Source organism: Rhinoderma darwinii, chromosome 2 (assembly GCF_050947455.1).
Source record: "Rhinoderma darwinii isolate aRhiDar2 chromosome 2, aRhiDar2.hap1, whole genome shotgun sequence".
NCBI lineage: Eukaryota > Metazoa > Chordata > Amphibia > Anura > Rhinodermatidae > Rhinoderma > Rhinoderma darwinii.
The window spans coordinates 14182687-14205410 of NC_134688.1; the positions used below are offsets into that span (position 1 = coordinate 14182687).

The 22724-nt window shown below is 43.9% G+C and overlaps 1 protein-coding gene across 10 annotated transcripts in view; it reads right to left on the reverse strand.

Annotated features, from left to right (window-relative positions):
• Positions 1-22724, reverse strand: part of TENM4 (teneurin transmembrane protein 4) — a 1217405-nt gene that overhangs the window by 561389 nt on the left and 633292 nt on the right. For 8 of the 10 annotated variants that reach the window (XM_075851385.1, XM_075851380.1, XM_075851378.1 and 5 more), the window contains 2 exons: positions 14204-14496; positions 4697-4966 (listed from right to left, as the gene is read on the reverse strand). In XM_075851385.1, the coding sequence (XP_075707500.1) occupies positions 4697-4966; positions 14204-14426 (493 nt within the window). In that variant the 5' untranslated portion in view covers positions 14427-14496. Of the gene's footprint in view, positions 1-4696; positions 4967-14203; positions 14497-22724 lie in introns of those variants that run through there. The other 2 variants (XM_075851383.1, XM_075851382.1) reach the window with 1 other exon arrangement.

Consider the following 22724-nt stretch of genomic DNA (forward strand, 5'->3'; position numbering starts at 1 on the left):
AGAATAACATTTTGTGACACAGAATAACATTTTGTGGCATCATTATTTCTTTTGTGGCACAGGACACTATTTTGTGACATACATTAATATTTTGTGACACAAAATATTGCAGAATATTTTGTTTTGCACACAATGGATCTAATTATATTACATTTTTGTATTTACTTTTTGGAGTTTGTGTTTACAAAATAGATTTTGTACAAGAAATACGAGAAATAATATCATGGAATGGAGTGTATTTTGTAGTACAGATGTAAAAATGGCGCACCAGGATTTATACAGCATCTCGTCCCAATTTTTTTTCTGCCTATTCTCCTCGTACCTGGCGGTTTTCAGTATTAGGGGTGGGGCTTTATGTTTAGCAAGCGTGGGCTACGTTTTTAAAGCAGGTGCAACATTTTCTACCCTGCAGAACGGATGACCAAGTAAGAGGAGGCGTCTGTATGTCATTCAGCTGCCATTTTTGTAAATATGGTGCGTGTCGAAATGAGGACAATTCTAAGGGTATGTTCACACGCTTAACCAAAAACGGCTAGAAAATACTCGCGTTTTTTGCTGCGTTTTTTACGGCCGTTTTTGGAGCTGTTTTTCTATTGAGTCAATGAAAAACGGCTGAAAATTAGGCGTAAAATAACGCCCCGTCGGAACAGAACGCCGTATTTCCCATTGAAATCAATGGGCAAATTTGTAGGAGTTCTGTTTACGGTTTTTCGAGTCGTTTACGGCCCGAAAAAACAACTGAAAATAGGCAGTGTGAACATGCCCTAATGTGACCATTAGGAAACTTTTTATAAATGCTTGTCACTGCTCATACTTGGCACTCGATACATAATCCATACACACATGAACCAAGATACATCCCGTAAACTGTTTCCATGTTTCATTAATGTATTTGTAACTTTTGGTTTCCTGCCAACCCGTTAAAGTGTTCCGTATTCCATTGATATCACTTTATACAACAAGAAAAATATTTACATTCGGTGTCAGGCAGCTGCCGCAAAAGCCTATACAATATTGTTGTGCATGACCAAAGATTAGGACGCACAAGACGGAAATATAATATTGTTCATGTATATATTGATGCAGGGGGCGTAACTATTGGAGGTGCAGGGGTTGTGACCGCACCCCAGCCCTGAAGCTTAAAGGGGCCCTTAAAGTTCTTCTACCCCTATAAGAAGACCAGAAAGATGAATGATATGTGATAGTTGGGGGGCCTGTTACAAATTCTGCATTGGGGCCAGGAGCTTCAAGTAACGCCTCTGCATTGATGATTGGAGCAAATAGTGGCTCCAGTTACAGAAAAAAACATGGACGTGTTCAGACATGGACAAACTCTTCAACTAACTCCACTTCATTTTTTAGTTTAAATTCACACAGAGTTTTTAGTAACTTTGTTAATAATTTATCTGGTATGGAAATTGTGTTATTTCATGATTTATGTAATATCATATACTCCAGTCACATCCAGAGCTGCTTTCAAAATTCTGGTTGTTTGAGATACCACTAACTGCTATAATGCAGATTACTCCAGAGTCAGCTAGGCTTTCCCTCACCTGGGGCAAAAATTTAATATAAATGTTTTAGCCTTTTATCTATATACCCTGGTCTAGGCAGACTGGCTTTTTGGTTCTCCCCTGGCAACCAGCACCCAAGGTACATGCCCTTTTAGCGCCCCCTAGCTATGCCCCTGGATTTTACCCTATAGTTTCCGGTATATGGATTACATCTCGCACAATGCACTACAACAAATCATGCTCTGTACAGCCAATGAATGTGTAGAGCAGCGTTCCCCCACCTGTGGCTCAACTACAACTCCAATCATGCTGGAAGTTGTAATTTCACAACAGCTGGAGAGCCACAGGTTGCTAAACCCTGATGTAGAGAAATAGGAAGCCATGTTGCCTGAGAGTTAACTGGAGATTAGCAAAAATTTGAATGCAGCTTTGGATGTGACTAGAGTATAAGACAGAATATAACGCAATACCAGCACAAGATATATAGACAGGCAATAAAGGGTTTTTGTAGGAGCTGAAGATTTTTTCAGGAGTGTACAACATTGTGATTATCTTTATGTGCAGGTAAGGGCCTGTTCACATCAGCGTTCGCGTTCTGTTCATCGGTTCCGTTCAACCTTTCCGTCAGAGGAACTGATGAACGGAAAGCCGAACGGAAACTACTGCTTCCAGTTGCATTACCATTGATTTCAGTTACAGCGTTTTTTATGACCGTTTTCTATAGAGGCAATGAAAAACGGCTCCAAAAACGTCCCAAGAAGTGACCTGGACTTCTTTTTCGTGGCCGTTTTTTTACTTGCCCGTTTTTCAAAATGGCCGCGTAAAAAAACGGCCCGTCGGAACAGAACGCCGTTTTTCCCATTGAAATCAATGGGCAGATGTTTGGAGGCGTTCTGCTTCCGATTTTTCGGCTGTTTTTCGGGCGTTTACGGCCTGAAAAACGGCCGAAAATAGGCCGTGTGAACATACCCTTACAATGAAATTAAAAATTGTTACTATGTTGCCCATCAGTCCGGTTTATGAGACTTTATAACAGTGACTATGTTGGTATTTGGGATGTTTTTTACATTCCTCCCGGCAGGAGGACCTTTCCAAAAGCTCCATAAAATGATAAGCAGCCGCCTACCGAATGGCTCCTGGCACCAGTATAATTGTGCCCGGCCCGGATGGGACTCCTTGGCATGAAGTCTACTGTATTTTAGAATTTCATGAATGGTTGAATGAGAAAATGAGTGAATTTGAAATGAACATTGGCTTAACTTCTCCTGGAGGAATATATTAGCAGCTTCCCCGGGAGTTCAGATGATAAATTATAGTCTCTAAAAGACAAGAAAATAATTTTTCAGTTGCCTCTCTGACACTCGATGCCGAAATAAGGATTTATATTTTAGGACATTTGAGGTAGAGGTGAATGAATTAAGGAATGCCCCCCCCCCCCCCCTTAGATTGTCACTCTTCGGTTTCTTGGGGCTCACAGCGGAGATGATAAAATATAACCCCCCCAATCCATATCTCTGGTGGCTTAGAGTGCTGAAGGGGTTAAGTGTAACATCTATGATGCTCCAATTGGTTAATAGCTAATAATCTTGGGTGCTTAGGCTGGTGAAGGGGTTAATATTATTATCTGTATCTACAATGTACAAAGCATTTAATTTGATTTTATTTAAATAGGTCCATAATTCTGGTCTGAGTAATCTCACACTACATCATTATAGCGGTTAGAGCTCAGCTTTCCTTTGCATAGCAAAAGTTAAAAAAAATAAAATGATTTCTACCTGCAGTCGCCACTAGAGGGAGCTAGCTGTATTAATCTGGATTTACAAGCTCCCCCTAGTGGTGGAATAGTAAATTTGTACAATTGTTCCCTCCTCTAGAGGGAGAGCCACTCTGCACAAAGTGGAGCCCGAAGAGAAGTATCCTTGTCTATCCATATGTCCCGGACATATGGCAAAGGTTTTTTACAAACAGGTAGTACTCTTTTAAAGAGTTATTGCCATCTTACACATTTTTGGCTTATCCACAGGATATGTCGTAGTTGCGTGTTAGGAGCGGATCCCATCTATGGGACCCTCAGGCATCGGGAGAACGGGAGTCCTGTGACCATTTCTTGGAAATATCCCTAGTGGTCCACAGTGATTCAGCCTCTCATATACTCCCTATTGATGTGAATTCGAGATGTGGGAGATGTCAGGAGCCAGAAGCAGGATACAGGCTCTCTACGACAGCTCATGTTCTGTTAAAGAGCTTGTACAGATTGCTTTTTTCCAAAAACAGCGCCACACCTGTCCGCAGGTTACTTGTGGTATTGCAACTCAGCCCCATTCACCCCAATTAAAGTAAGTTGCAATACCAGAGACAACCCATGTTTTTTTTTTATCCTGGACACCCCTCTTAATCCTGTTAGCACAGGCCTTCAGCATTGTACCGACAGAGCACAGATAACTGTAAAGGTTGCCACCCCCACGTACCGTTCAGTGTACACAGTAGTCTCCATAAAGGCAGCTGTATGGAGGCTCATGTATAAATAAACAGAATTTTTTATGCAAATATATTATAGGATCATATCAAATATAGCGTTTGTTTAACTAATTACAATATCATCTAATTGTGGAGTATCCCTTTAAATCTGGGATTATGAGAGAACTTCAAATTTCAGCAAACCAATACAATTAAAAACCAATGACAGCCAATCAGGAACCAAGCAAAGACTTTATGTGGCAGATAATAGATTTAGAGGTGTCACTCGCTGATCTGAAGAGAATATAAATATGAATTCTCACCCAGCCAAACCTATCATTATTTATATTGTATCCATGTGGTGCATAGTGTAGCTCCAGTAAGCAAATCAATCCAACCGATTCTCCAAACCACCAGTCCATAGAAGACAATGGGCCAATTGATTTGCTAGTTACTCCCATCGATTTGCTGAAAGCCAAAATCGAAATTGATCGACTCAGTGCATCCTAATGGCAGACGAATCAATTGACCAATCAGGGCGACTCCAGGTGAACGGATACATCGGCTTATTCCGTAGCAGCCAATGCAGTCACTGATATTATTGTTTCAAACTTTGTCATCTAAAATCGATTTGATTGCTACGGACAACATTTCTACTTCATCTTTGCATAAGACTTCATACACATAGGGCGTCATTTATAAGGTCATTTGGAATACCCACTTACCATTTTCGGTGTTCTCGTGCTCCGTGTCAGTGAGGGTCAGGTTGGAGTTGGCTCTACTTGATAAGCAAGAGCTCCGTCCAGACTTGGTGTTTCTTGTCCAGATTCTCACAGGCTGTCCCGGGGATATGACGCAATCAGCTTCATTGTCTGCATCGTTTTCACCGCTCATAGAATAACCGCAATGTGGCAGGCCAATATCTGTCCGGTATAGGGTTCCATGAGGCGGCGTGACTTCACCAAGACCCAGCTCATGTAGAGTGAAACTACCACCTGAGAAGAAAAAATGAAAAAAATCCTCATTATTTTAGAATTCTAGCGTTTACAATCTAATTTATAATTATACATTTATCCCAAGTACCCTAAGCACCCTGAGCTGTACAGCAATTCAGACTAAGTACCTTAAAAAATGAGGATGATTTTTTTTTTTTTTGGGGGGGGGGGGGAGTTATTTCTGAGTGTGTATAAATATTTGCAAATAAACCTATAGCCCAGTTGCACATGACCGAGTGCAACTCGGGACGTTTTTCACACCATCCGAGTGGCACCGAATGGTTTTCAAGGACCCATTCACTTTAGTGGATGAATTGGGTCCGATCACGGACGGTACTCAGGCAGCACACACTCTCGTTAAGGAGTAAATCAAAGTAAAGGATATATCCATTTATATTTTAAAATTTGCTCGTAGAGCTGTGCCTCAGGGAACGCCATAAAAACCAACCTAAAAATTGGACATCTTACATAAGTAAAGGCTGTGTCTTCTTTTTTAAAATGAATTGACACCTTTTAGAGATAAAACTTCCAGAGTATTTGTGGGCTGTTATGAGGAACATAAGGCAGAGTGGCGTTACGATGGCAGTAACATTCAAAATTGACAGATAACATCTTGGAGGAAGAAGAGACCAAGGAAAGTTCTTTGCACACTTCTATCCAGCTCTGTGACCGGATGACCAGAAGCCATAGCTCTATAGTCTCCAAAATGGCTGATTATGGTTGCCACTTCCTGTCCTCAGTTAATATAGTAAGAGCAGCTCTGAAGCACAAAGTACTGCAACATTTATAAGTACATGGAAGTTTAATTATGTGTTTGCAAATACCCTAAAAGTTGGTACTGTTGAAGGTACTCTTAAAGTACCCAGTGTACCTGTAAAATTATCTGGATGTATAGGTGAAAGATTATATTCTAGTTGTCTTGAAGGGGTAAAAGATGAAAAAAAAAAAAATCCCATGTTTTTGGGCTTTCTGTATTCCTTGCTGAAGTGGGAACTGATTTAATTACTTTTCAATTATGACATATAAGAGAGTCTGTCACAGCGCGCCTATTTACATGCCTACCCTCGTATTTAGCACTTTGGTAGATGACCTCTAAGCGCATAGCTAATCTGCTTACTTTATATGACAGCTCCCACGCTTAGCGGCAGACAGAACGTCGTGAGGTAAACAATTTACAAGTCACGAGTTCTCAGCAAGAATTGACAAAGCTTCTATCGTATCCACTCTAAAATCGCGGAACAGAAAATATGGAAGAAGACAAACATGATGATAGGAGGCACCGAAGCAAAAACCATTTCCCCTGCTGAAAAGGTGATTTCATGAAACACGTGTAATTAGGTGTCAATTCAGTGGTGGACTGAAATAATCTTCGCAGGGGGGCAAGTAAGGATGCCGGAGTGGTCGTGCCCGATGCATGCCGCAGTCCTGCCAACCAGAACCAAAGACGCTCTATTCCAAGGAGCTCCCCACTGGCCTCTGTGTTAGTTCTAGGTATTACCTGTTTTGACTTGTGTTTGCTTCTTGACCTGATCTGTTGTGACCCAACTTACTCGACTCTTGGGATTCCCTGCGGTACTGCCTACTGGATCTGCCTGACTTCCGTTATCCAAGCTTTGGCTTGTTCGACCACACTTACGTCTCATTCATGGTACGTCACTCCCGGTTGACCTCTTGCCTGTTTGACCTTACCCTCACCGATACGTTCTTATATTGACTTTCTTTTATCGTTGCCTATCAAATGCATCTTCAACCCATTGTATCTGGTTCCCCTTGTATCCAGATGCTTATCCAGGAATAGCTGTAGGTGAAATGTGCCGTTTGGTTAATTCTTTCCTCGGGTATTGCAGGAACCAAATAATTTCAGATATCATGAATAAGCAATAACAGTGTCACGGTCTGTGGGTATGTAGACCCACTAGGCCGGACTCACTAGGCCACACCGCCATAGCGGGGAGGCAGCTGGCCAAACAACAGAGCACCCAATCAATGCAAAGTCCCGCACTAGGGTACCTGAATAGTTCAGACAGTGGCAGAGGCTTTAGCTTGGATGGAGGTGGGTGCAGCAGGTTAAGCCAGACGTGGTGGATGACAGCAGGTGCAGCAGGTTGCGCCAGATGTGGCGGATGACAGCAGGTGCAGCAGGTTGCGCCAGACGTGGCAGATGACAGCAGGTGCAGCAGGTTACGCCAGACGTGGCGGACGACAACAGGTGCAGAAGGACATGGCTCCAAACACTAACAGGCTCAGGAACAAGAACAGCACAGGATACATGTAGCAGGGCACGGTTAAACACTAAGGGAACATTTGCAAGGACTAATATGGGAATACTAACAACGCTTAGGCAATGAGAAAAGGGGCAGGGCCCTTCTTATAGTCCAGGGTGATCATGGGTTAATTGCTGATATATGTCCTACGGGACACAGCAGAGTGGAGCGGAAGTGAGCGCTGGTGTCTCCTGGGGAGGAGAGGCGGGCCAGCGCTCACCAGACCATGGCTGCGGACATCGAGGGGTGAGTAATCCCAACGGTCCATGACCATGGATGTTACAAACAGGTTGTGAATAAAACCCAAAAATGATCCTCGAGGCGAGTGATCTGCTTCAAAGTTACCTTCAGATAGGGTTGTCTTCTACTGGATCTTCTAGCCAATGTTGTGGCAGTGCCCAACCTATGTACCAGCATAGTATAGCTGGGTACACTAGGCGGACAAGGGGTATTGTTTTGCATAGCTGTTTAACCTTAACCCCTGCTCACAGTATGACCTTCCAGATGGAACTTCCTACCACATGCCCTTTTTCTTGGATAGGTTTCCTTCTTCTCCTAATTTCCTTGCAGAAGAGAAGAGAAACTTTTTGTGCTAATATTGTGGGATCCCTGTGTAAGTTCACCCTGCAAAAAGGGTCATGGCTATGCTCGATGGAAGCCCCTCTTTCTACAGTGACTTATGTTATGTACACCCTTATGTATCCTTGCAGGTAAAGGCCGAAAGTGGGGGAATGACAATCACTGCTATGACCTTATAGGACTAAGACCGACTTCCTAACTTCACATGGTAGTGGTGGGAAAGATTTCAAAAAGGTTTGAATGACTCTCCATGCGGCACAGCGTCATGGCCCTAAATTTCAGGGCAGTGAATGAAGCAAGTAGACATTTTTTGAATGGAATTATTGCTGGAATTTGAAAATGTTCCAATTCATAATGACGGGATACATGTATACACTGGCATAGAGAAAGGCCATGCCAATGTTATGGAGTCTTAGGCTACGTGGGCCACTTCATAAGTCTCCCAATTGCCACTTGGGTTAAGAGGCCACTGTCCTCTGCCCTGAGACTGAGAAAGGGAATGAAGGGATCAGATCGCCGACCGAAGATATCTACTGGTGGTGGAGGAGCGGCCGATCATGTGCAGACCAAAAAGGGAGCCCTTTTTTTTTTTTTCAGTGTACACCCCAGTATATATAAATGGGGGCATACATACTATAAAGGCAGTTGTGAAGTGCGATGCAGCCCATGAGGCCCAGGTTATACTCATTTGCTACAGGCTATAAGACTATGAACATGGTACCCCTTGTGAGGGTCAAACGAGCATGGGAAAAGGGCGGAGGGACAAGAGGCGACCATTTTTTATTTATTTTTTGCTCTGGTGGGAACGGCTATTTTTTACACAACTTAATTAACAAAGAACAAAAACACAAAGGTGTTCACTAAGAACTAGAACAGGTTTATCAAGCCGAACAGATCTGACGTTTGAAGTTTTTTCCAGCCTGGAAAACTTGGAACATCCAACTGGCTAAATCACTTTCTGCACTTCACACCTTTTTTAATTAACCAAGGAAGGTTGCATTTTGTGACAGGCTTGACAGGCAGAGAGACTGAGGCTTTCACAGCTCTGACTTCAGCAGCCAAACTTGTAGTACAAAGCAGCTTGTGATAATTGCACCCAGACAAAACCCTCCTTGCTCTGACAAAACGCTGCGCTGCTCAACATCAAATGTTCGGCTAAACCTTAAAAGATTAATCAACTTGATTTACCGAGATGTTGTAATTTGCACCCGGCTTTCAAGCGCCGATCCGTTTTTTTTTTATAAATCGAGGTGATGGAGACAAACATGTTGAAGGATTTCAAAATAAATTTGACCAGAATTTTTTTTTCTTTTTCTTTCATTGTACATTCACACTATTAAGAAGGGTCCTGAGGGGCTGACTTCAGAGAGGTTCTGAAAGGGATGGGGGTCAGTCTTAGACCTCATGCACATAGCAGAGCCGTGCTCCCGAAAGTCGTGTTTCTACAGCGCCAAACTATAAGGATATTCTCTTTTAGAATAAATCCTTTGCATGGAGGGACAATATGGGCCCAGGGGTACATACCACATGGGTCGCACTGGATGCCTGTAGGAAAAGTGGCCCATCTCCACCTTAAAAGGGACTAGACTATTATTTCCAAAGGCTTATAATAGACTCAATTAGCACAGAAGATAGATATAAGGAAGATGCCTTGTGAGAGGCTCTATGAGCCTTGGTCAGAGGTCTCTACTGTTTTTGTTCGCCATGGAATTTGATGGAACTTTATAAATCCTTATTAATAATTATAATAATATTGGGGGGAATAAGGTTCCATGATAAAAGATTTCCCTGTTACGATTAGCAGCAGGACTGCCGCTAATCAAAGATTTCTGTTATCTCTGTGTTTGGGTGTTGCTCGGCAATGCCTTCGGTCTGAGTCTGGATTTGGTCATCGTTTAGCTTTGCCTGGTTAATTAGGGTGAAGTACTTTTCTTGGGCCTATATATACTTCAGGCCTGGATTACTCAGGTGTTGGTTATACTATTTCTGTCATGTGCTCAACGTTTTCCAGATTCTTGTTGATTACTTTGTTCTTGTCTATGTGTTTGTTAAGACTGTGGGACATGTTGGTCCTCTGAGAGATCTAGTGGATGTGCATCCTGGGATCAATAGTTCCACTTGTTTGTTTGCCTTTCCTGTGTGTTTCACCTGCTGCGAAGCTGTTGTCTAACCCTGCTGTGGGATAGTATTCAGATAAGGGTCAGTGAGTGCTGTTGATTCTTGCCCACTATCTATTCATCTATTAACTGCGTTCATGCTATTCATCTGCCACCCACTCCATTTATGCATTGCCTCCATCTTCTACTACCTTCAGTACTCGTGATTTACTTGTGCCTTATGTTTTTTATCAGTATTGATGTGCGCTAGTGATTTTCAGGTATTGTAGTCTTGAGCGCCACCAATGGCGTAACATTGTCTAATTTCTAGCGGTTTCAATATTTAACAGCTTTCCCTGTGTAAAGGGTCATACAGACATAGCTGTCAATCACTGTGTAGGACCGCCCACTAGACTCTTAAGTCTAGAAAATGCACGGATTGAAATCAATATATTACAAGTTATACTGATCTTTTCCCATAAAACTATACATCAATCTGCTCCACTCCTCCTGCTCTATCACAGGCTACCCGCCGATAGAAAAGCATGTTCAACGTGACAGGTCCCCTTTAAGGGCACGTGTGTCGCCACAAGCATGCAAAGGGAGAAATACCCATGTCTTGCCCAAGTAGTACAAAGACCACAAAGCAGAGCTGTTATATCAGGAGAGGGGTTAACACAACACTGGCCCATCGGTGTCAAAACACATTTCTCAACTCCTAGGCTAGAGCGCTCTCCTCCAGAGCTGCGCTCATAAATAATGAAGACCCACGTTGCTCCAATTAACTAAAAATCAAATGTATTTGCAATAGGCAGCAGGACTGGCATTGATTTTCATATCTCAGGCGATATGTAGCCTTTTAAAGTCAAGGAAGTGAAGTAACGTCAATAAGTGGAAGATGATAAATATTGAAGAATATTACTCCCCCCGCTCTCGCTCTCTCTCTTTTACTTTTTTCGCTTCTCCCACAAAAAGCTAATACAGACTTAGTTATTTGGGAAATGGATTTGGACAGCAGTAAACAGGTTTGATAACCACTGCCCCATGAGCATTTGTTTTCTTGTTGATGCAAGAAGAGAAGCGTGGGAAGGAAATTCCGACATTAAAGGGCATGTATACTTTTGTAAACGTTTTTTTTTTTATATAACCGATGACTAAAATGAAATTTGAAGCCACTTTGCAAATCGTTGATAAAAATCTTCTACTGTTTTGTGCCTACAGCTCTTATGTATCGCCATGACGACAGACTACAAACAAACCCTGTGTAGTCTGATCCTGCAGTTATGGTTTACTTCACTTCCTTTGCGCCTTCTTCTACTGTCTATAGGTTATCAAGAAGAGGGAGTGGAATAATACATGACTGCAGTATCTGACTAAACACAGTGTTTGTTGGTAGTCTGTAACCATGGAGACATGTAGGTCCGTATAGGAGCTGTGTACAGAAACCGGTAGGAGATCTTTCATTTACTTTTTTTTTGTATTGCAGCAATAAAAAATGGTTCTGGGTAGTTAGACATCTTTAATTGAGGCCAAATTGCAGTCTTGACTTTGACAATATGTACTTCTATATCGAGAAGGAATGGGGGTCATTCTCATTACTGCAGTCAAGACCTGTCCAATGACACAGGGAGTGAAGACTGTAGTGTGAGAATGACCGTAACATATTCTCACTCACTCAACCTATGAAAATGTGGAAATTGTTCTTTACTCATGCAGTGATTGGCCGAGCTGAATGTCAATTACCAACAGGAGATTGACATCCAGGACAACCAACCAAAAACTGGAAATCTCAAACTATTATTAGTTAAGCATGAGAATGTCGACATTATATTTGCAACTCCAGGACATTCTCATGAAAGGATTCTGGGATTCCCATGTTCGAATTGGTTGGAAATGTGAGAACAGTTGATGTTACCAACAGCAAATTTGTCATGGTTCCTCACGGAGGAACCTCAGACTTGTTTCCATGCCACTCCCCTGAAGAGCACAGAGAGGGGACATCAGTTTTTGGAAACCTAAAATTGTGCTTGTTTACCGGAGGGGCCCTTCCCCCATCTATAAAGAACATGTGTTAGCGTCCACCTTTAATAGTATCGGAAACTTTCTTGTAGTCATTGTACAGACAGGACATATCATTAATAAGGTCCAATAGGTTATTTGCGAATCATCCTGCAAGAAATAGACCCTAGTGGCCAGTGATTGGCTCCAACCCTACCTCCAAATGGGATTATCCTCTGCAGGATCTTTGGGGCTTATTATTATGTCAAAGCCTGGGCATACCGGAGTCTGGCAAAAGGTTATTGAATGCCATGACCATCACTGTGACTCCCGGGTGGACCTGAGTGTGGCTACGTTCAATTTAAAAGGGAGGAATAGGAGGGTTGACTTAGTCTAAACTGTGAGGTGCCACCTCAAGAGCTCTGGCAGAGGTGTAACTTGAACCTCCAGGCCCTTATGCCAAACTGGTACCACGGCCCCCAACTATCACATGACATCTAAATTATTGCTCCCCTATTTAGTAGAAAGACACATAAGAGTCCAGGGGGCGGTTCTACTCAGTGACGGTTATTTCAGTACGCACACTTACAAAAGGAAGGCTACCAATCACTGAATAGGACCGCCCACCGGACTCAAGCCCAAAATTAACAAGGGTTTATGTCAACAGAATACAAGTTATCTTGAAGCTTTCCCCACATAGCTATATAGCAATCTACTCCGCTCCTCCTGCTCTATCACTTGCTGCCTACAGATCGGACTACATGTTCAAAGTGACAGGTTCCCTTTAAGGGGCATTTACATTGACTCACTCGGAAATGCCAAGGGTGCGCATAAGTCTACAGGGTCAGAGACATAGGTTAAGCTGAGCCCAATGCAAAATCTGTAACAATAATAGTAGTGTCTTCTAAGTGAAGATGGGGTCTTTGAACCCCCTCGGGTACCAGGGCACGGGTGCGGCGGCTACCTCTGCACCCCTATATCTACACCCCTGGACATCTTGTACATGACCTGATTTAAGGATAGAGAAGAGGATGAATGCATTCGCTGACAGGCTCTTGGTCTGTCACTTGTGTTCTCCTCCTGTTAGCACGTTGGGGGCGCGATCGCTTAACCTCACTCATTTGTAACGACACGTTCACGATGGCTGAGAAGAGATTAACGCAACGTTTCCTGACTTTTTTTTTTTTTTACCTTCGACAAGGCGGCGGTTTACACAGTCCCATCTGTTTTATCAATAACTGAGCTTAATAAGGTTCAAGAAAATGCAATTCATTAGCCATTTAGTGCTAAATTAGACTTTTGCAATTACATTAAGAGATGTGTGCAGCCGGTTCAGTCCCTGAAGATGTGAGGTGCTTTGCATCTAGAAAAAGCCATTTTAATCACAATACCGGATTTTACATTCTGGAGCCTCTAAGAACTGTAAAATGGATTATATGGAGAGAAAACCATGGCATTGCATATAAAGTCCTCAAAACGTCACCCACTAGGTGCGGCATATGCGGCAAATGTGATAAAATGTTGGCTATTTGGCATTTTGACGGTTTCCCTCCCTTACATTGTTTTTCACTGCACTGATTTTGTTTGATACCCCCAAAATGATTGGGTATAAGTTGTATCGCCTTCTTTGTGATCATTTTTTTTTTTTTTAAAAGGTGCTGTCACTTTAAATCTGGGACACATTTGGCCTTATATTTTTATATTCATTTCAGCCAATCAGCTATAGCAATTAATGGGCATTAGGCCCTATGGACATCATAAAACGAGGGCTCCCTGTGTACGTTTTGCATTAGGAATGAGGTTGTCCGGTTCAATTCATTGTTATTTTCAAAATCTCTGTTTGCGTTCAGTGAATGACAGTCTACTTGTTTTTGTATGCTGAAAACCTGACCTGAAAATGTGTCGCCCACCCAGTTGCATGACTTACAGTGTCCTGCAGCTGTGAGAGCAGGACTAAGTCAAGACAAGTTTTTCTTAGCTCGCTGGCAGCAGGTAGAGATCTTGAAAATATGTGATTGGTTATTGTTATATGGGAAGTATATGGCGCTATTAATTGGGTACATATTTCAAATATATAAAATGATTAAAAAAAACTTAGGGTAACACGGCAAATCCGACTTACAGAAGTTCTAATATCCCACCTTGAAGCAAAGCATCATGGTATTAGATGGTAATTGGGTCCATGCATGAATATCATTAGGTGGTACTGCCATGAATTCCCCCAGTCTATTTTAGTATTTTAGTATGCCGATTTTATAAATGATTTACATAAATATTGAATATTCATTGTTGGCACTCACCAGATCGGCAGAACTCGTCGACCTCCTGATGGACCATGTCCTTCACTCGATTGCTGTAGGACAGCCGCGAGTCTTGGTCATAGGCTTTCAAAGTCTCACTGGAGCTGTAAGACTTGGGTTGTATTTTGCTTTCATCACTGTCGGCTGAGGAACTGGTATATCGACGCTCCGTGTCACGCCGCCTGGTCAGGGATCGGTAAGGTTTCCTCTCTTTCACATCCATGGCACGGTGCTTCTCCTCAACATTGAACAGAATTGCTCTTGGGGAAGGGAGAGAGGAACCGGAGGTCTTTCTGTGAAGAAGATAGAAATTAATTACGTCTAAAATGTAAAAAGAAAACCATCTACCAAAACCTTCATGAACCATCCCAAGAAAAACCCAGAACAGCGGAAGAGGCCAAGACATCTGACCTGAAGAAAGTCTCATGTGGCTGGAACGTCACCACTACACTATATGGCCAAAGTATGTGGACCCACATCCTATTTATTAAGATCAGGTGTTTCAGCCACAACTATTGAAAACAGATGCATAAAATCAAGCACACAGCCATGTAATCTCCATAGACAAACATTGCTACTACCGTAGTATGGGTCGTACTGAAGAGCTCAGGTACTTTACACATGGCAATGTCATAGGCAGTGGCGTAACTACCGCCATAGCAGCCGTAGCGGCTGCTACGGGGCCCGCGGCATGAGGGGGCCCGTGTTGCCCGCCGGCACGGGCCCCCACCATGGCCGGAGGCTCCGCTAGCAGCCGATATGGCTGCTACAGCGCGACGCCACTGTACACTACGGCAGAGCAGGGAAGTTTCTCCCCGCTCTGCCATTAAACAAAAGACATGTATCCCCTCTCCACAGGACAGGGGATACATGTGTGATCGCCGGCATTGATAGGGAGAACGGGGGACCGAAAGTCCCCCAATGTTCTCCATCACAAACCTCGGACTTCCGGGGTCTGTGTCGGCAGCTCCGTAGAAATGAATGGAGCGCCGGTCGCATGTGTGACCAGCGCTCCTTTCATTTTTATTGAGCTGCGCAGACGCCGGAAGTCAGAGCATAGTCATGGAGAACTTCGGGGGACTTTCAGCCCGTTCTCCCTATCAGTGCCAGCGATCACACATGTATCCCCTATCCTGTGGATAGGGGATGCATGGCATTACCTACAGGGGGGGACAGAGCATGGCATTACCTACAGGGGGGGGGACTCTGCATGGCGTTACCTACAGGGGGGGGACTCTGCATGGCGTTACCTACAGGGACTCTGCATGCCGTTACCTACAAGGGGGGGACTCTGCATGGCGTTACCTACAGGGGGGGACTCTGTATGGCGTTACCTACAGGGGGGGGGGGACTCTGCATGGCGTTACCTACAGGGGGGGACTCTGCATGCCGTTACCTACAGGGGGGGACTCTGCATGGCGTTACCTACAGGGCGTGGACTCTGCATGGCGTTACCTACAGGGACTCTGCATGCCGTTACCTACAGGGGGGGACTCTGTATGGCGTTACCTACAGGGGGGGATTCTGCATGGCGTTACCTACAGGGGGGACTCTGCATGGCGTTACCTACAGGGGGGGACTCTGCATGGCATTACCTACAGGGGGGGGACTCTGCATGGCGTTACCTACAGGGGGGGGACTCTGCATGGCGTTACCTACAGGGGGGGACTCTGTATGGCGTTACCTACAGGGGGGGACTCTGTATGGCGTTACCTACAGGGGGGGACTCTGCATGGTGTTACCTACAGGCGGGGACTCTGTATGGCGTTACCTACAGGGGGGGACTCTGCATGGCATTACCTACAGGGGGGGGGGACTCTGCATGGTGTTACCTACAGGGGAGGACTCTGTATGGCGTTACCTACAGGGGGGGACTCTGCAAGGCGTTACCTACAGGGGGGGGGTACTCTGTATGGCGTTACCTACAGGGGGGGGGACACTTTATGGCGTTATCTACAGGGGGGACTCTGTATGGCGTTACCTACAGGGGGGGACTCTGCATGGCGTTACCTACAGGGGGGTACTCTGTATGGCATTACCTACAGGGGGGGACTCTGCATGGTGTTACCTACAGGGAGGGACTCTGTATGGCGTTACCTACAGGGGGGGACTCTGCATGGCATTACCTACAGGGGGGGACTCTGCATGGTGTTACCTACAGGGGGGGGGGGTACTCTGTATGGCGTTACCTACAGGGGGGGACACTGTATGGCGTTATCTACAGGGGGGACTCTGTATGGCGTTACCTACAGGGGGGGACTCTGTATGGCGTTTTCTACAGAGGGGGCTGCATGGCATTATCTACAGGGGGGGCTGTAAAAAAGGCACTATCTACAAGGGGTGGGGTTGTGCGGCACCCAGGGGAGGGGGGCCCCCAGTCAAAAATTTGCTATAGTCTTTCCTAGTTACGGCCCTGGTCATAGGATGCCGCCTCTGCCTCAAGTCAGTTTGAGAAATTTCTAATTTGCTAGATCTGCCCTAGTCTCCTTTACATTCTAATATTATCTGCAAGATCTGCTCCGGTCACATGTAGATGTTTTTATTATCTGCTAGATCTGCCCCGGTCATCTGTAAGTGTATTATCTGCTAGATCTGCTCCGGTCACCTGTAGGTGTTTTTATTATCGGCTAGCTTTGCCCCGGTCACCAGTAAGTGTATTATCTGCTAGCTCTGCCCCGGTCGCCTGTAAGTGCTATTATTATCTTCCAGATCTGCTCTGGTCACCTGTAAGTGCTATTATTATCTGCTAGATCTGTCCCTGTCACCTGTAAGTGTTATTATTATTTGCTAGATCTGCCCCGGTCACCTGTAAGTGTTTCTTATTATCTGCTAGATCTGCCTGGTCACCTGTAAGTGCTATTATTATCTGATAGATCTGCCCCGGTCACCGGTAAGTGTTATTATTTGCTAGATCTGCCCTGGTCATCTGTAAGTGTTATTTTTATCTCCTAGATCTGCCCTGGTCTCATGTAAGTATTATTATTATTATCTGCTAGATCTGCCCCGGTCACCTGTGTTATTATTATTTGCTAGACCTGCCACGGTCACCTGTAAGTGATATTATTATCTGCTAGATCTGTCCTCTACAAGTGTTATTATTGTGAAGCTGAAGCATCTAGGTGTAACAACAGCTCAGCCATAAAGTGGTAAACCACACAAACTCACAGAGTGGGGCCGTCAAATTCGACCGGAGCTCCACATGATCGCTGCACACAATCCTAAGATCATTGTGCACAATGCCAAGCGTCGGCTGAAGTGGTGTAACGTCACCACTGGACTCTGGAGCAGCGTGTTCTCTGGAGTAGTTAATCTCAGCTCACTATCTGGCAGTCTGTTGGAGGAATCTGGGATTGGTGGATGTTAGCAGAACAATGCCTACCGGAATACATGGTGACTACTGTAACATTTGGTGGAGGAGGGGTAATGGTCTGGGGATGTATTTCAGGGATTGACCCCTTATTTCCAGTGAAGGGTAATGTTAATACTACAGCATACAAAGATATGTTACACATTTGCAGCTTCCAAATTTGTGGAAACAGTTTGGGGTTCAGCCCTTATCTGTTCCAGCATGACGGTGCCCCAGTGCACCCAACAAACCCCATAAAAACCTGGGGTGAGGATTTTGGTGTGGAGGGACTGGAGTGGCTGCCGAGAACCCGGACCTCACCTTCATCCATCACCTTTGGGATGGATCGGATAGCCAATTGCGAGCCAGGCCTTCTCCAACATCAATGCCTGACCCCATAAATGTGTTTGTCGCTGAATAGTCACAAATTTCCCCAGACACGCTCCAAAATCTGGTGGAAAGTCTTCCCGTAAGAGTGGAGACTCTTCTAGCCACAAGAGGGGACCAACTCCATAATAACACCATGAATTTGGAATATCATTTCCAACAGGTTCCTATAGGTGGGATGGTTGGGGGTCCACATACTTTTGGCTTTATAGAGTATGTGTACCCTGGTACGTTGGCCTCATGAAGGAAGATTATTATTCTATGAACCAGTGACGTTTTTACTAATGAATCTATCGGAACATGCACATAACATACGAATTGTATGTCCATAATGTGATTAGTTTCCATCCGTAATAAAATATATCTTGGAAACATATGTGCTGTTCCATATGATCGTAACACCATTAATAATAATTATGCACTCGGTAAGAAGTGCTGACATGCGGGTTTATTGTAGATTGCTGACATTATATTAAGATTAATTGAAATAAAATGAGTCCAGCTGACAGAGAACACATGGTGAATGGAAATTGTGGAGCGTCTTACTTTCACACAAAATATTTGGACTTGAATTGTTCTTATACTTGTTCCTGTAGAGCAAATCAATATATTATTTCATATGTAGTCAATTTTTTTCCCATTCCTTTGTTATTCCTCCTAGAAATGTACAATCAGATTGACACTGGTTGATATCAGTGAGGGGGTGTGTCCCTATATAGGCTGACACTGTCCAATCCAGGCTGACAGTACCAGGCTGTGTGGTGACACGCCCCTTTGGCAAGAGCAATGGTAACATCTAGTTGTACGTTTATTCATACATTTCTAGGCGGACTAACAGAGGAACTGAATGTTTTTATTTATGGGAATACCATTTTTTACTGAAACAGACAAGACAGGAGAGCGGATAATAACAATGGTTTACTAAGGGATTGCTACAACCATGTTCTCGTGAGATTTGGATTTCAATGGTTGACTGACATGGTTTCCGGAGCCATCATGGTAATGGTTGAGGGAGCCCAAATATTCAATCTTTGCTATAGTAAAGCATAGGAGGGGTTTTTCAAAATTTTTTATTAGTGTGATATAATTGTTTTCACGATCCTAAGGGCTAGTCTAGGATTAAAAAGTCATGGCTGCTGTTTTTTTCCAGAAACAGTGCCACAACTGTCCATGGCTTATGTGTGGTATTGCAGCTTTGGTCTTTTGAAGTAAATGGGGCTGAGCTGCAATACCAGACACAACCTGTGGACAGGTGTGGCGCTGTTTTTGGAAGAAAGTAGCCATGTTTTTCTAATCCCGGACAACCCCTTCAAAGTATCGAGGTTCATTGTGACATCAATAAATTAAAATTATTTATATGGAGTTCGAGGAGTGGGAGATCCACAAGGGCAAATGACTGTAGAGTGTTGTGGACTTTTGGTCGATGAATACCGTTTCAAGGAGAATTCCACATTAAATCAACTTGTCACGGAGGTCACGGCTCGTCATAGAATGCCCCAAACCCTTTAAGGATTATCAGTTCTAGGAATAATTTCTATAGAAAAAAAAGTTGCCTACATATGTATTGTGTGTGGGGGTCCAACCATAAGGACCACCGATCCAAAAACAGGGGTAATAATCAAGAGAAGTGGTTGTGTATGCCTGGAAGTAGGAGGAACCAAGTGAGCGGGAATAGGGATCGGGCATCTCCTGATCATGATGGTTCCAACGGACAGATCCCGATCGATCGATGATTTATTGATTTCCTGTAAAAACTAAAATACAGAAATTTCCCATAATCCTTTGTCCTCTCCGGGGCTGACTTATTATTCTACATATAGGTGCCAACAGGATCAATTCACACATTCGCAGTATACGATATTCTCCCGTTAAATAGCCATTTAGTTACGGCAGAGCTCCTGGCTTTAGTGCCTCGCAGGAAACGAACGTAATAAGAAAATACCTTATATCAGAAGCACTATGTAAATAAAAATCTCTCTGAAGGCCGAATTGTAAAAGTAAATGAAAAGGCAATTTGTAAAATGAAAAATAAAAAAGTGTGTGTATAAATATTAACCAAGTGTGAACAGCGTGACATTAGAGGAGAACAAACAGCGCTTTAATGACAGCCCCTTATTACTTGTTAAAAGGGCACGAAAAAACAAAAAGAAAACGGGCCTTAAATCTGAACCAACACATAATAAAACACCTCCGAATATCCTAAACATACCGGAGAAGCCAATTGAATGTCGGTGAAGTAGCCCGTGCTCATAATAAACAGCCGCTCCAGCCGTATCACACATCATTTAACTTGTGTGGGGTTAGACATTTTTGGAGACGAAAAGATGGATGGAACAAGAGTCGGAGCTTACACCTGGCCGGCAGCCATGAGGCAATTTTATTAGGAAAACTGCATTTTTATATGGCCGGTTGTCACAAAATGACATGAAGGATGCCTCATCGGCCAAAAATAATCTGTGATTTCTTCCTCGGGCCCTAAAGACAAAAGCGCATTTCGACTCGGGCTCCATGGTGTCTTTTGCGCCGTTAATGGTTCTCTATGAAGTTGCAGGAGGTTCAGCGATCACAAGAATTCATCATATATAAAGACGGATGACGGTATCAGATCACCCCACCAACAACAACACACCCGAAATACAAAACCCCATTTACGTCTGAACCCGTTCTTGCTTAAACTAATAGGATTTTCGTGTTTTGTCCTGGATTTTCGTGTTTTGTCCTGGTTTTCCGTGTTTTGTCCTGGTTTTCCGTGTTTTGTCCTGGTTTTGCAGATGGGTCTCACTGGTAAACCGCACATCAACCATTCCTACTGATCAAATCCGGAGCGCTCACATAAAATAGCATTTTCCAGCCCAGAGCTCGTAAATCTCCCTAATTTCTCACCTCTGTGTTAATTAGATTAATGATTAAGCGCATTGTGAACAGCGGCCAGTCAGCCATAAGAGGAAAACAAGGGAGGCGCACAAAACACCGCAACGTATCACGTAGAGCGCCCCGAGAACGAGGAAATCACACAGAAAAGAGAAGTCGCCATGAAGTCGCCTGGGACCCACGATCTAGAGACAGGTCCAGAGCTGGGACGCGCGTCTGTCAGACATTTATGGCATATTCTGTGCATTTGTCATAATTGTCTGAGATCGGATTAACCCTTTCCATATCCTAACAATTCTATTTACCTCTCGGTCATATCTGCTTCTGGGAAAATAAGGAGCAAACAATATGGCCGCCACTACGGGTTGTTGTCAAGCTTCCAAGAAACAGATATAACTGAGATACCTGGTGTCAGTGTGACATTGTTCTGTACCCCAAGTGTCAGTGTATCATTATCCTGTACCCCAAGTGTCAGGGTGTCATTATCCTGTACCCCAAGTGTCAGTGTGTCATTATCCTGTACCCCAAGTGTCAGTGTATCATTATCCTATACCCCAAGTGTCAGTGTATCATTATCCTGTACCCCAAGTGTCAGTGTATCATTATCCTATACCCCAAGTGTCAGTGTATCATTATCCTGTACCCCAAGTGTCAGTGTATCATTATCCTATACCCCAAGTGTCAGTGTATCATTATCCTATACCCCAAGTGTCAGTGTGTCATTATCCTATACCCCAAGTGTCAGTGTGTCATTGTCCTGTACTCCAAGTGTCAATTTGTCATTATCCTGTACCCCAAGTGTCAGTGTGTCATTATCCTATACCCCAAGTGTCAGTGTGTCATTGTCCTGTACTCCAAGTGTCAGTTTGTCATTATCCTGTACCCCAAGTGTCAGTGTCTCATTGTCCTGTACCCCAAGTGTCAGTGTATCATTATCCTGTACCCCAAGTGTCAGTGTATCATTATCCTGTACCCCAAGTGTCAGTGTATCATTATCCTGTACCACAAGTGTCAGTGTATCATTATCCTGTACCCCAAGTGTCAGTGTATCATTATCCTGTACCACAAGTGTCAGTGTATCATTATCCTGTACCCCAAGTCTCAGTGTATCATTATCCTATACCCCAAGTGCAAGTGTGTCATTATCCTGTACCCCAAGTGTCAGTGTCTCATTGTTCTTCTGTACCCCAAGTGTCAGTGTATCGTTGTCCTGTACCCCAAGTGTCAGTGTATCATTATCCTGTACCCCAAGTGTCAGTGTATAATTATTCTGTACCCCAAGTAATAGTGTATCAACGTTTAAGCCCCCCATATTAGGTTCCACATTCTTCACGTCTTCTATAGATGACACATTTGCACAGTATTTGGAGCTGTCTCTGATATAAGATGATACAGATGATACAGTAATGAGTTATATCCATTGTACCTCCCACAGTTGTATAACTCGGCACCATCTGTCCATCCCGAATCCTGGCTGTTCACCCCTCTTTATAATTACACCCCAGAAAATCACCCACCTATCAGGATACTATTCTCCAGCCTCAGATTATCGGTACTGGTGTCATTATTAGGGCGGGTTCACACGTGGCGGAATTTCACTTAAATTCCGCTGCGGACACTCCGCAGCGTTAATCCGCAGCGGTGCCGTTTGTCCATTGACTTACACTTTAATTTAGCAGTGTTCGTTTAGACGAGGCGTAAAATTCCGCTGCGGAGCATAGGCTGCGGAGCGGAATTTGGTGTCCGCAGCATGCTCTGTCTGTTGCGGAGCAGTGGCGGACTCATGGCGGAATTTCTCCATTGACTTCAATGGAGAGTCAAAATTCCGCAATGAAGTCCGCAGATCTTATGTGTGCTGCGGAGCGTATTGTTTTTACTACCATGACATTTCTTCATTCTGGCTGGACCTATGTATTT